The sequence below is a fragment of the Pieris rapae genome, chromosome 14, assembly GCF_905147795.1.
Source record: "Pieris rapae chromosome 14, ilPieRapa1.1, whole genome shotgun sequence".
Classification (NCBI taxonomy): domain Eukaryota; kingdom Metazoa; phylum Arthropoda; class Insecta; order Lepidoptera; family Pieridae; genus Pieris; species Pieris rapae.
Window position 1 is genome coordinate 7,525,361 of NC_059522.1, and position 13,478 is coordinate 7,538,838.

General features: G+C 31.6%; 1 protein-coding gene across 4 annotated transcripts; it reads left to right on the forward strand.

Moving 5' to 3' along the window:
* Positions 1-681: 681 nt before the first annotated feature.
* On the forward strand, positions 682-13,177 carry LOC110995982. Of its 4 annotated transcripts, none has more exons than XM_022263451.2 (22): positions 682-803; positions 1,162-1,271; positions 1,409-1,542; positions 2,018-2,209; positions 2,298-2,384; positions 2,846-2,938; positions 3,396-3,589; positions 4,113-4,248; positions 4,587-4,669; positions 5,123-5,259; positions 5,698-5,853; positions 6,243-6,361; positions 6,955-7,005; positions 7,505-7,666; positions 8,134-8,259; positions 8,615-8,833; positions 9,151-9,240; positions 9,462-9,602; positions 9,840-9,965; positions 10,079-10,189; positions 10,424-10,580; positions 11,055-13,177. In XM_022263451.2, exons 2-22 carry the CDS (start codon positions 1,169-1,171, stop codon positions 11,162-11,164), a joined length of 2,727 nt encoding a protein of 908 aa, XP_022119143.2. In that variant the 5' UTR covers positions 682-803; positions 1,162-1,168; the 3' UTR covers positions 11,165-13,177. The 4 variants fall into 4 exon arrangements, with proteins under 4 accessions (XP_022119143.2, XP_022119146.2, XP_022119145.2 ...); XM_022263454.2 differs by having other exon boundaries at positions 3,399-3,589; XM_022263453.2 differs by lacking the exon at positions 682-803 and adding an exon at positions 811-877.
* Positions 13,178-13,478: the final 301 nt, after the last annotated feature.

Below are 13,478 nucleotides of genomic sequence, written 5' to 3' on the forward strand. Positions count from 1 at the left end.
CATAGATAATACAAAGATTTACCTAGAACCTTTATCCTAAACCAGCGTACCTCTGCTCATTGCCTATTAAAAACTTTATACCAAATCTAGATAGGTAGCTTCTATGTTGTATGCAATAGGTAAATTAGAATAAACTATATTCTATTGTATACAATACAAATCCAAAATATGTATTTAACTTATCAAAGTAAAGTACTTAAATACCTATATAAAATATTTCATAGTGACATTTGATTAAATCGGTACAGTAATAAATTGTTATCAATCTTTACATTAATTGATATACATACCAGGGGTAGAAATGTCATAACTCACAATACCTGTGAATTGTGGCCTAAATTTTGCCTCGGCAATAATTTTAAATATGTTAAATTTAAACGAGGAATAATTAAAATAAAAGTCTAAGTAAATAAACTACCTTTTAAATTATAATAATAGTAGTGCCATCCGCTAGCACAAAGTCACTTTTATGTTTTTTTTACGAATGTCGGTCTAATGTGACGTCAATGGATAAATGTCGGCAAGATAATTCGGCTATAGTGTGACAGAAAGTTTGTTGCGTTAACACATTGTCAAGCTTGTTGTGCATTGGCCGATATGCTGAACTTCCCTATATCTGATTGGCCACTTAAAAGTAAAATGAAGTAGAAAACGAAGCGTGTCGGTCACTTGGTAGATCGCATTTTTAACGCGTCGGCATATTTTATATTTATCGTGTGAGTGGCTCGGTTAACATTGTTGTTCCGTTTTGCCTACTTTTCAAAAATAAAATTATAAAAAAAATATACTGTTGACATTTTATGGTGAGTGCTAATAATGATACAATCAAATTTATCACACAAAGATATTTATAATAAGTTCGTGCATCAAATATCATGTAAGCGGTGTTCTCATCGTTTTATCAATGAAAGCTATTCAAGAGAAATGAAGGAGTTGAAGCGTCTATTTCGGCATAATTGTTTTAAATTCTTATGCTGTCTACTTTATTAGGAATGAAAGTAATTAATTGTGAATTCTTTGACTTCATTTAATCAAAACCATTGTAATATTAGTATAATGTAATATATAATAATATAGACGTAAATTTTTTAGTATCAGTTGGCGGGAATTTGCATTTTTTATATCTTAGGTTATGGATTTCATTAGTTGCTATTCTTTCAGATAGTACATGACTGACAGTATGGCTGCGATGGAAGTAGATGAGGCACCGACTGAGGAAGTTCCAGAAGGAAATCCTGAAGAGTTAACGAGAAATCCAACTGCATTAAAAGGTTAGTATCGTTTTAGGATATGAAGTTATGTTTGAATGTGATAAGTTGCCTACTTGTTACATTAATTTAGGTACACTCTCATTGTATACTATTTTATTCACTAGTAATAAATATGATTATTTATCATATTTTTGCAGAAGCTCATGAGGAAATGGCTACTTTGGATGTACTTGTTTGTGGACAGTGTCATGAAGCTTATCATTTCTTGGAAGAATTTAAAGACCACAAGGAGAAAAAGAATTGCACAGGCAAATCACCAGTGAGAGATAGTGTAAGTTTAAAGGAAATTTACATCTGTTTGTTTATGTGACAATATGTTAAAAAACATATATGTTTCATGTAAAATCATAACTGTTGTTCACTCAAAAGTTTACAGGCAAGTCTATAATTGCACCTTTCATTACATGCTTCTTTTTTTATATGGTTCCATGTTTAAAGTTCTCTTATTGACTAGGGACTAGTATAAGGGTAATTTAGCCATTAGTGTTTATAAATTATTTAAATTCTAAGATACATCCTGTACTGTTAAAGATGCAGATCGTTATAATATTAAAAGGAGTATTGTCTAGCTTTGTATTCAGTACTAAAAAGTTTGACAGTAAATGTTTTGTGTGTCTAATTTGTGACATATATATGATCTCTTTGTCTATAAACTTTTTTTGATACCCTTAGGTTTATTTATTCTAATGTCTAATAGTTCAATAACCTCTGTGATAGGTTAAGTAGTATATTAGTTTTTGTTGCAGAATGAAAGCAAAGCTCAAGTATGGGCATTCCTTTTATGGAAGTGTGCATCTGCTCGAGATGGGTCGACATCAGTAGATAACAGTTGGAAGCTTTACCAGCAATGGTGTCGTATGCCAGAAGCACAACGCACTACTTGGATTACTGCTGGATCTAATGTGCAGTCCTTGTCTAAGTTTGCTCATGCTAAAGTGGTATGTTTACTTTGTTAAACAATTGTAAAGTCTTATCAGACAACTGAAATTATTGTTTTTATAATAATATATATTTTGCAATTTATAGATGGAAGTGAAATCTGATGATCAACTTGTTCCTGTTCAGACGACAACTGGTGATGTGAAAAGAAGAGGCAGGCCAAAGAAAAAACAGGTCAGTTTGCATTATATTATGAGCTTATATATTTTAAGCAAGTAAAGATATTCTTAACTGCTTAGAGCATTCATGAAAGCCATGAATTCTCTAAGAAACATGAGCATTGAGAATTGCCAGTTCTCTACCATTCTACGCCCTTAATTTGAGTTTTGTAAATGTAAAATTAGAAGCCTTTAGTGTATGTTTCTTTTTTTGATGTTCATAAGTGTACATTATGTTAACTATATGAATAAATGATTTTTTAATTTGAAAAGCTTTATATGAACTTTTTTATTAAACTCAAGATACATTGTAGTTGTGAAATATAATAACATATTTCTAATTGTCTTTAAATGGTCTATCCATTAACACTTTAACAAGATCTCTTTTAACTGGTTTAAAATGGTTTAAAATATTTGACTGACCCATATCCATGATTAATTTTCATATAAGTAATGAATTTTATTTTTTTTTTGTAGGAAGAGACTGAACCTCAGCCATCTGGAGAGGAGAGCGATGATAAGTCAAACAAAGCTGTTTCCAAACCAATTATTTCAACAGCTAAAGTGAAGGTTGTTAAAAGTATAGATTTTAACTGTAAAATTAAATTAAATGTATATACTGTTCTTTGTTACATAGAGTGGTTGTCTGGAAGAAATCGCTCTAAAGCGATAAGGCCGCCAGTTCCTTTCATTAAATTATGTTTAATATTTTCCTTTTATGTAATGCAACAAAGTGTTAATAAATATATAAATAAAGAGTGAGTACATTTGTTCATATCATTAGTTCACGTCGGCTTTCTCTACTCAGGCGATTAATAGTTGTTTAACTTAGAATCGAATCCAGGACAGAGTTATACATCTGTAATGTCTTTTAATTATTAAATAAGTGTCTTTAATTTTCTTATTTGGTGATTATATCAACATTAATTATTTACCTCTGTGACATACATATTAGCTACGTAATACTTGAATCTATAGCCTACTGGACAGTACAAAATTTTTCTATTACCGTCAAACTTTTGTTTAGCAGGAGGATAACGAAAGCATCCGCGGTGCGCAAGAGCGTGTTCCAGCGGCGGAGCGTATTGCGCGGCGGACGGAGCGGGATGCGGCACCTGGAGAGGTCTCGCAGCAGTTTGTGGTTGAGAAGATTTTGGCAAAGAGGTTCAACCCACGGCGGAAGCATTATGAATATCTGCTCAAGTGGGAGGGTTATCCGCAGTAAGTCTTAGTTGCACCCTATTTTCTATACTTTACTTACTATATAAATCATCCATTATGTTTTTCAATTAATCAAAGAGACATAATTTTACATACAATTATTATAAATATCAGACAAAAAAAAATGTTTGGTCTAAAGTGTGTATTATTTCTCTATGATAAATCTAGAAGTTTGTAATATTATTTGATGTGTCTGGATAAATGTTTTTCTTTCTGAATCTGTATAATTCTGTATAATATATCCCAAAACTTTTATATTTAAGTGTTCAAATGTGTGTGTGTTTAGATAAAAAAATCTAAACATCTAGAATCTTCAATGGATTTCCATAAAGAGAGCTTAAATTCATATTTCTTTCTCTTTCATAAGAGAAAGAAAGTGAATTGTATTGAGAAGTAATCTCAATTGAATATCAGTTCAATATGAGTGCTTTAGTTAAAATTTTGATTAAATATTGTTAAGTAAATTAGGTTGTATAGTGTATTTGTTATAATTTATTTTAAAAGTACATATATTGTTTTATAGTGAGCAGAACACATGGGAGCCAGTAGAAAATATGGATACATGCAAACACTTGCTGGAGGCATTCGAGAAACAACTTGCCAGGCAGAAAGAGCTTAAGGCGCTAAGGGCACAACAACAAGCTCAAAATACAGTTCAGGTATTACTGGTTTAGATAATGTATTAATATTTTTAAATGTGTGTAAATAAATGTTTCTGCCGGTAATTTTTCTATGCGGTAGTTAAACCTTATACACGCCATCGGTAAACATTGTCTCTAGGCCAACACAAGTTGATTTATAATTTATTTTTTTATTAATTATTTCCTTACTAAATAGACTAAAAATCAATATATTGTTTAGGTGAGTTTATTTTGGTGTAATACGTCATGATGTTAGGGAGAATCGAATGCACTAACCATGTATTATGTTATATAATTGAGCAACTAAATGCGATCCTTACGGAATATATCTTTTTTGACCAACTAAATGTTTTCAGGTAAAGCAAACCAGTACTCCATTGCCGCAAGTCGTTAAACAGATGGTGAAGAAAAATGAATCTCCCACATTAACTCCTACAGGGTAAGTAAAATCAATACACCAGTATTTTTGGTAGAATTGTGTTTTTTAACTGATTTAGTGCTTATATAAATAATATCAACTAAATCAGTGTTGGTCTAGAGTCTAGACCTTAGTGACTTAAGCGTGCGAGTTCGTTTCGAAGGACGTCAGGCATAGTTCTAATTTCAAGAGCTGTCATTTTTTTCTATTTAAAGTTTGACATTATTAAAAGTGCTAAAGCAAAGATTGTGATTTGAGATACTTTTAGGAATATGGTCATTGTTAGGCACAGAATAGTATAGTACATAATTGTATATAAAACATAATGACCATACAAAGTGATGTAATCTGAAGTCAATAAGGTTGTAACATAAGTTATAAATATTAATCCAGTGGGGATTATTTATAATATTTGGCATTAAATATCCATATAATATAAATATATAGTTAATAATTTTTAATTTAAAATTACAGTCGCCTACAACGTAGCAGTAAGGCCCGTGCCTTAGACCAAGTGAAAGCTTGGTGTGGCAACGCAGACGATGAACCTCCCAGCAAACGGGTCAGGCATTCTTCTGACAATGACTACTCCGAACCTGATGAACCCAAAGGTATATATTTTTATAAAGTCTTAATTTATGTTTTCCATGTTAGGTCAATTAGTTTTTACTTTCACTAACTTTTGACATAAGAGTTAATTTAATAATTATGCAATTAATATAATGCTACTAAAGATAATTTAACAGACATTTTAATTGAATGAAGAAAGCAATAATTAATTAATTTTCTAACAATATATAATTTGAATAAAAATATATATTTCTCAATTGCGTCCGCTTTGTATGTTTGTATAATATTTCTTATGGTGATTACTTATATGATTTAAGATTGATGCCATAGTAAACATGAAATTTTAATCTAACCTAACCTAACCAACTTTCTTCAATCTTACATGCAAGTAAAATCAAAATTTTGACTGTGTATAAAATCGGTAAAATAATAAACATACATAATATAATTATAATCTTTTATTTTCCTTTGCTTTCTAGTGGAAGTAAGAAGTGTCGTGAACGGTCAGCCGTCTCCAAAGTCATCATCAGTGGACCCAGAATTGGTAAAGTCGCTAGGACTAAGTGGCAAAGGGATGCCTAACATTAAGGGTGTCATCAAAGTTGACCCTAAACACATGCCTAGCTTGAGTACAGGTCAGTTATATTGTCTTGACTTCAATTCTTCAATATTTTTTAAAAACTACCTCAGTGATGGTTTGGTTTTCTGGAATGAAAACTTTTTAGGTTTTTTTGTGAATTTTCTCTATATAATCCCAAGAGTTCAAGTCATAAGTTTTTAATTAACAAATAAAAAATAAGAGTTTCACGAAAATCCGTCGAGCCATTTCGTTGGAATTTAATTACAGACACCTTGACACGAGAATTTTATATAAGATGTATTTGCCTTATAAAATTGTTATATTATAAAGCTTCTAAACATTTGTCTTTTGCTTACTATTGTGTCCTTAAAAGAACATTTTTTTTAAATCGAATGTTTTAATTATAGTTCCACAAAGTAAATAATGTGTATTTATATGTTTCAGGTGTGTACATAATGTCAAAAAGCTCTGGTATTATGAAGATCAACTCACCTGGAAAAATTGGACCCGGTCTAAATATAGACCAAGAAGTTATCAAGAAGCAGATTATGGCTGCCAAACAGGTAATATTATATATTTATATAACATGTAATATATATATATATTGAATAAAAAATATATTTTACATGTAGCTATTCTTCTAAAACATGGATTAATTAATTATGTATGGTCAGATGTTTTTAAATTAAAAAATGCGATATTGAACAGCATAAATAATAGTAAATTTATTCATGTTGTATAAATGTAAATTTACAATTTTTTTTTTGACATTCATATGTGTACTTGTTTACCTATATGAGTAAAGATATTTTTGTTTGTTTGTTTATCACGTTATACATAAATTTTTTCATGCGTTTTGTTTTTCAGTTTTAACTAAACTAATTTCGTTTATATAAAACCAGTTGCAGTATATTTTAGTTTTGGAAATCGAATTTCTGTGTCTGTTTCATGGTCATTTATCTCTTCTGATAGCGAAGTAGGCGCCGGACACACTGTCGACCTTTACGTCTAAAGCGTGTTCTTGCGATGGTTTCCATCTTGAAAGTCCGTTGGTGCACAGTCTATTATTGAATCTACGACCTCAGGCATGTCAGCCACTAGGTCAACAGTTTTTAAAAAATCGTTTATATAATTACCAGAATCATTTTATTTCCAGAAAAAAATGGAAGAAAACAGAAAACAGTCGATGTCGTCACCAACTACACAGGTATAATTTTTCTTAAACCAGTCTTACTTCTTGTGTTTTTTAATGTGGCGTAATGTAATTTCATATTCATTTAGATTAAAGTTCTTAAGTTTTCTTGTAGATTAAATATAATTCCTCTTAATAAGATATAAAGTGATAAAAATTTAATGTTCCTTGACTGCTGTGAGCTTAGTGCAGAGTTTCACTATCTTACATAAAATATGTATTGGATTTTAACATATGGGACTCTATGTCATGTTACTCACATTTGTATGTATCATATAGAAAATTGTATATCTAGTATAAATACTATATAACTAAATAAATATATCTAGTAAAAACTATAGATTATCAGAATAGGGTCAAGACATATCGTCCATTACGGTTAAAATGTAATTTGATTGTGTGTGTTGTACCCGCAGTTGTAAATTTATTGATTATGTACCATCATTGATACAAAATCAACAAATAAATAGAAACTAATTTGAGAACAAGAAAATTCAGCACATCATTGTTCCAGGTGAAGAAAACATATGGACCAGCAGGGCAACAGGTGACCGAGAAGACCATAATCACTCCGTCTGGACAGAAGATTATACAGAGGACGATACAAAGGCCTGTTCAATCTTCAGGGTCTGATGGGAAGTCACCCGTAACGATATTAAACAAGAAGTTGGCACAGGTGAGATGAATAAAAAAAAGAAAAAAAAAAGAAATATTAACCTCCATTTTCGGCCGAATTTTTATTATTATTAAATATGTGTATAATTATTATTATAATACATGAAATCAGTTAAAACTGTAATTGCTTGATTTAATTTATTAGCTTGGTTCAATATACAGTCCGTCAAGAAAGGCGTGTTCACGTAGACCCTTTATCATCACGTTGACTCGTTATTGTTCAGAACGGTTGTACTGTTTTGTCTCTTTCTACCAAATTGTATTTACGCAGAGATGAAAAGAGAAAAATGCTTACACAAATCTAATGAATTTCTTAATACAATATTTTTCCGAACGAAGAAACATTTTAGTATCAAAATACGCCAGTTAAAGTCATTAAAATTAAATGCTTTTGACGAAATCTTAGTAAAGTAAGATAATATAAACCGTATTAGGACAATTGTAAGGCTAATAAGATTTTTTTATCAGTCCCAGAGCGCGGGTGACAGCCTGTTACGTCGAGGTGGGACCATGAGGGGTCGCGGCCGAGGTTCATTCTCACTCTCGCCCGCCGTACGGCTTAAGGAGAAGTCTGTCTCGTTCGATTTTGATAAGGTTTCTATTACATGATTATTTAAGGTGTTTCGATTTGGTTAAAATTCACAGAATATTGCCTGCTTAATTTACCTGCTTTGTTTATAAAATAAGGATTATCACATTCGGAATTATGGCCGCGTTCCTTGTTTATCTAATTGAGTTTTCTGTAGTAAATTATAATATTAGCAATGATTTTCGATAAAAATATGATTTTTTGTATGGCCTAACTTAGAAATTTATGACATTAATAAGATAATAATAATAGTTTAAAATAAATAGTTCTCCCAGTCTGCATCTGTCCAAAGTGAAATAATGTAATTTAACTGATTTTTTCTTCAAGTTCAGTATTTAACCTATGAAATCCTTGCTGTAGTGGAGCACATCGTCAGAGTCGTCTGACGGCGTGGAAGACCCCTTCCCTAAGGAGCTGGGTCCGATTCCGCCGACCAGCCCCGATCGGCCGCTGACCCTCTGCCCTCGGACGGGCAAACGTCTGGCCAGGGCGGAGAACGAGCCCACGCCACCGCCCACGCCTTCGCCGCCGCCCACGCCTCCGCCCGACACGCAGGCGCAGGGCACTATGCTTATGAAGGTAAGCAAATAAATACCATTATACTGACAGTATAGCTCGACATTAACCCAGTGTGAAATATCCTTACATGCTTAATTTTCCATTCAGATTTTTTCTTATCAAAATATCCACAATTCACTCCTATATCCACCTAATTTTTTTATTTCACGTGATATTGAAAAAAAGGGTATATTTTAATTTTAATATAAATGTTTTTCAAAATCTATCGTTTAATACATAGATTTTGACTGAATTTAATTACATACATGTTATCTAGAGAGTAAACTTTTAAATGCCAAAAACCATGTCTCAAATAATAATAAAATGATTGGTTTCAGGTGGAAATGTCACCTGGTGGTACAACGGGAATAGTTGTGCAAGGAGACGGTGCTCAGCCCTCACTACCAATGCTGACAGACGAAGATGGTGTAAGTAGATTAATTTTAACTATTTAGTTTAAATCAGCCAAAAGTTACTCGCCTCAAACTGTATAATTGTTTGTGTATCATAAAACTAATTTAAACAATCAGTAGGTTAAGTTAATTCACTTAACTTCTTTTTATTAATGATAATAATAAATTGCGTATATTTTTTAAGGACCTCTTATAGAGGAGTATGCTCATACTTAAAACTCATTTTCCAATTGTAGACGGAGGTAAAAGTAGAGTCAAGTGCAGTGAAGCAATTATTAGAAGAGGGAGTAGGCGAGGATGAGACTGAAGAAGTGGGACTGCAATTACATACGGGACATCCGCTCATGATACGAGGGGAAGATGGGGTACTCTACCAGGTATGTACCTTTTTGATGTTATTCTTAAATTATCCTTAAGTAAACCTCATCTAGCATCATTCTAGAACATACGACTTTGAAAATATTTATATTTTTAAAAATATTTATAGCTGTCGCATGCGTTATGATTTGGATATATCCAGTAATTATAGTTTTACCGGAACTAAATTAATGGTCCTTCGAATCGGAATTTTAAACAATTAACCATGCATTACAAGGATATGAAATAATTATTAGGTCGCGGGTGAAAACGAAGCTGGTCAGACTTTACTAGTGGCAGCGGAAGGCGTAGAGGGCACAGAGGAGGGAGCGGGGGAAGGAGACGGGGAAGGCGTTATGTACGTCACGAGGGAGGATGGACAGGTAATACTTATTTTTAGTGCATTTAAAAAACGTTTTAGAATATACATATTTGTGTCGATTAATTCTTGCAAATAAATGAAATGGGTTGTCATAACAAATACATTTCCCAACAGACGTTATTAGTATCGACGCAAGGCGTACAAGGTACCGTCGAGGGAGTAGAAGGTGGAGCTGAAGGGGAGGGGGAGGGAGTTACATATGTCACCAGAGGAGAAGATGGACAGGTGAGGTTCTACTTTTTATTAAGAAGGTAACACAATGTTTCTTCTTCGTGTTGCCTATAACAAAACTTTTACGAATTTTTAACTAATAAAGAATAATTTAATTTTTTTGTTAAATTATATTTCTATCTATTTAAAATGTAAAATGAAGTGTAGATTTGCTCTTACGTATTAAGCAGTCAAGTTGAAATTTTACTTATTATTTATATATATTTATCAATACTAAAATGATTCCAGGACGTGCTAACAATAGACCCAGGGCAACTGGCAGCTCTGCTCCCGGGCGGGGAGGCGGGAGGTCTGCAGCAGGTGGCCGTGCAAGTGGAGGGCGAGGGGGGGGAGGACGCCACGCAAGTCATTGCGCAGCTCGTGCAGGCCGATCTTCCTTCGCCAGGTATTTGTTACGATATTAAAAATCATTTTGGGCGTCTTTTATTAAAATGACTTAGTCTCTTTGTAAACTATATCATGAATAGCGCAGCATTTTTTTGAGGTTGATCTTATTTCTATATCTGTTCCCTTAACTGTCTTTGAACTGGTTTTTTGTCTAAAATATCTTTCAATTGTACCGTGTCAGCAAAGATTATTTCTGTACATAAGGTTACATACATACACACACACACACATATATATATATAAGCGTGTGTGTGTGTTACTTTGTATGTAAATATAACATGAACGGAAATAATCCTTACTCGTACGGGAATATTATATGTATGTATCTATATATATTGTTATTATATAAATTATTCCTTGAAAAGTAAGTAGAGTAGTCTGAAACTATTTTCATAAACTTTAAAACGTCAGTAATAAACGGTTATTGAATTAAAAATATGTTTCTCATGGTATGTTTTTTTTTTAATTTCAGGTGGAACGCGACGTGTAGTTCTGCTATTACCCGATGGAAGCTTTACAATGACCGAATTGGACAAGGAGCAATACGAATCGATCACTGAGGCTGGCAAGACCCAGGAGTAATGACTGATTTAACATAAGTTCGTAATTAATGTTGTGGATTTTTTAAGTCGGTTAAAAGAACTATTGCTTCTGTTATGAGATGTCAGTTCTTAAATTGTGTATAGCTCTGAAAGTGCTATGTTTATTGACATGCTAAAATAATATAAGTTATTGTTAATAGAGAAATGTTAAGTGTTCTATTAAATGGATATGAAAAAATATAGTTTAAATTAATCCGTAATAAGTAAAATGTTTTTATGTGTGAACTATTAGATGTGCCACATGAGTGAAACATACATAAATTGTTAATTTTAAAAGTTTTATCAATTTCACAAAAATAAATTCATCATATTTACTGTATTAAAATCAAAATAAATTTTCATATTTGTAATTTATTTTATACAAGATAGTTTATCTTGATCTAAAGAAAAAATTGCAGAGAGATTCTCGTGTATACATTTTCGTTTTAAAAATTAACAAAAATCTTCAAACTTAAGATTAATTATTAATAATTACTAGGATTAGAGTTAATATGGTGTGAATTATCATGGTAAGGTAATGATTCTGAAACGTAACGTACGTGACGTAAGAGCTGACTCTTACGTAACGTACGTGACGTAAGAGTTGACTCTTATAGGGTATCAGAAAGGCTAAATCTGAAATTAACGACCTTATTTCCATACAAACAATGGTCCATGGTAATAAGTACCTTACTAATTTCTACATTTTATTTTATAATTAAAAAATATATTTTTTAATTTTTTAAATAAATTAAAAATCTAGTTATTTCCGTTCAATTAAGTTAAGGCAACTTTGGTTGTCACCAACCCGAAATGTCAGGTTTTATTTAGACCGTTATGTTATACTGACCTCACTTGAAATTGATAAAAACCTGTTTTAAATTAATTTTAATACTTTATATTTGAATAATTTTAACGGTAATTTGGCATTGTTAAAAACAAAGTGAGGAAATCCATGGCATGGTTTAAACATATAAATCGACCACCAATGGGTTTCTATGGGCTGTGACGACTGCCTTTTTGGGCGTCCCGCGGGCTTTTCTGCCTCCCAAATATGTTTAAAAAAAACTTGCCTATTATGAAAATAATTTTCAAGAAACAGATATCTGAGGCTAAGACTTTTTTAGTTTTACAGCTACTGCTTCTTTTGTATTTTACTCAATTAAAATATTCAAATTCACACAATTTCTAAGTGTATATTTAAAAAAATAGTCCCAATTCATGGCCTCACAAATGATGGAGTTCATACTAAACTGTATAAAAAGTGGCATTGAACCATCCAGTTAACAAACTGTCTGAACGTAATAAATTCTATTTTCACTTTTGACTTCTAGAAAAAGTATTTCTACATTTTTTAAATACAGAGATGACATTTTATTATATTTTAGCCTCATAAAATTCATTTGCATGACTATTTTCTATATGAATATTAGCTCAGCTTATTATTTTAAAATGTAAGAATTCTACAATTTAGCTTAAAGTAGACATGTGTTTATCATAAATACAACAATGACTTCATATTTTACATATTGTATATAATTATACATTGTAAATAAACATCTAATTAACTGAAACTATGACAAGTGAAAAAATATATATAAAAAATGCGCGATAATACATAAAATTCGGTGACCAATGTTAATATAGATAGAAGTGACTTATAGTAGCTGTTATAATTAAATAGTAGATAGTAATAGTTTCTGAACTATCAAAATAAATATATAAATATGATAGTGGTCATTTTTATTGTGCTGAGAGTTTTCCCGAAAAAAATATTTTGGGCTGGTCTCATCACTTGCCTATAAAGATAATAATATAAATAGGATGTAAAAATAAGTAAAACAGATAATAAAAATGTCTGTCTTGCAATGAGGATTTCATTGTTTTCTATAGTAATTGAGTTGCCAATATATTAGTGGTGTATTGGTCATAGTTATAGGCGATAAAAATGTCTTCTGACCATTTGTAATATAATGAGTAATTTCATTTTTTAAATAAATTTTATTTAAAATAATTATAGTTTTATTTTTTTCCTCTTAATAGAGTTTCACTCTGTAAGTACAATGTACAACAATCTTACATTACATAAAATAGCAGAGGTCTGGCCTGCTTTATCGTCAGTTGGTCTAATATATTATTGAAGTACCGAAGACTTAAATGGTTCGGATTGAAAGGAAGTTTAGATGACGATGAAAAAGTTATTTGTTAAACAAATGGAGAAAGCTAAACACGAAAACTTCAACGGCGAATGTCACGTAAAACCCTCAAAACCAGTCTTCGATGTCATGGTATGAAATAGCGGTGTCAATTAGTTC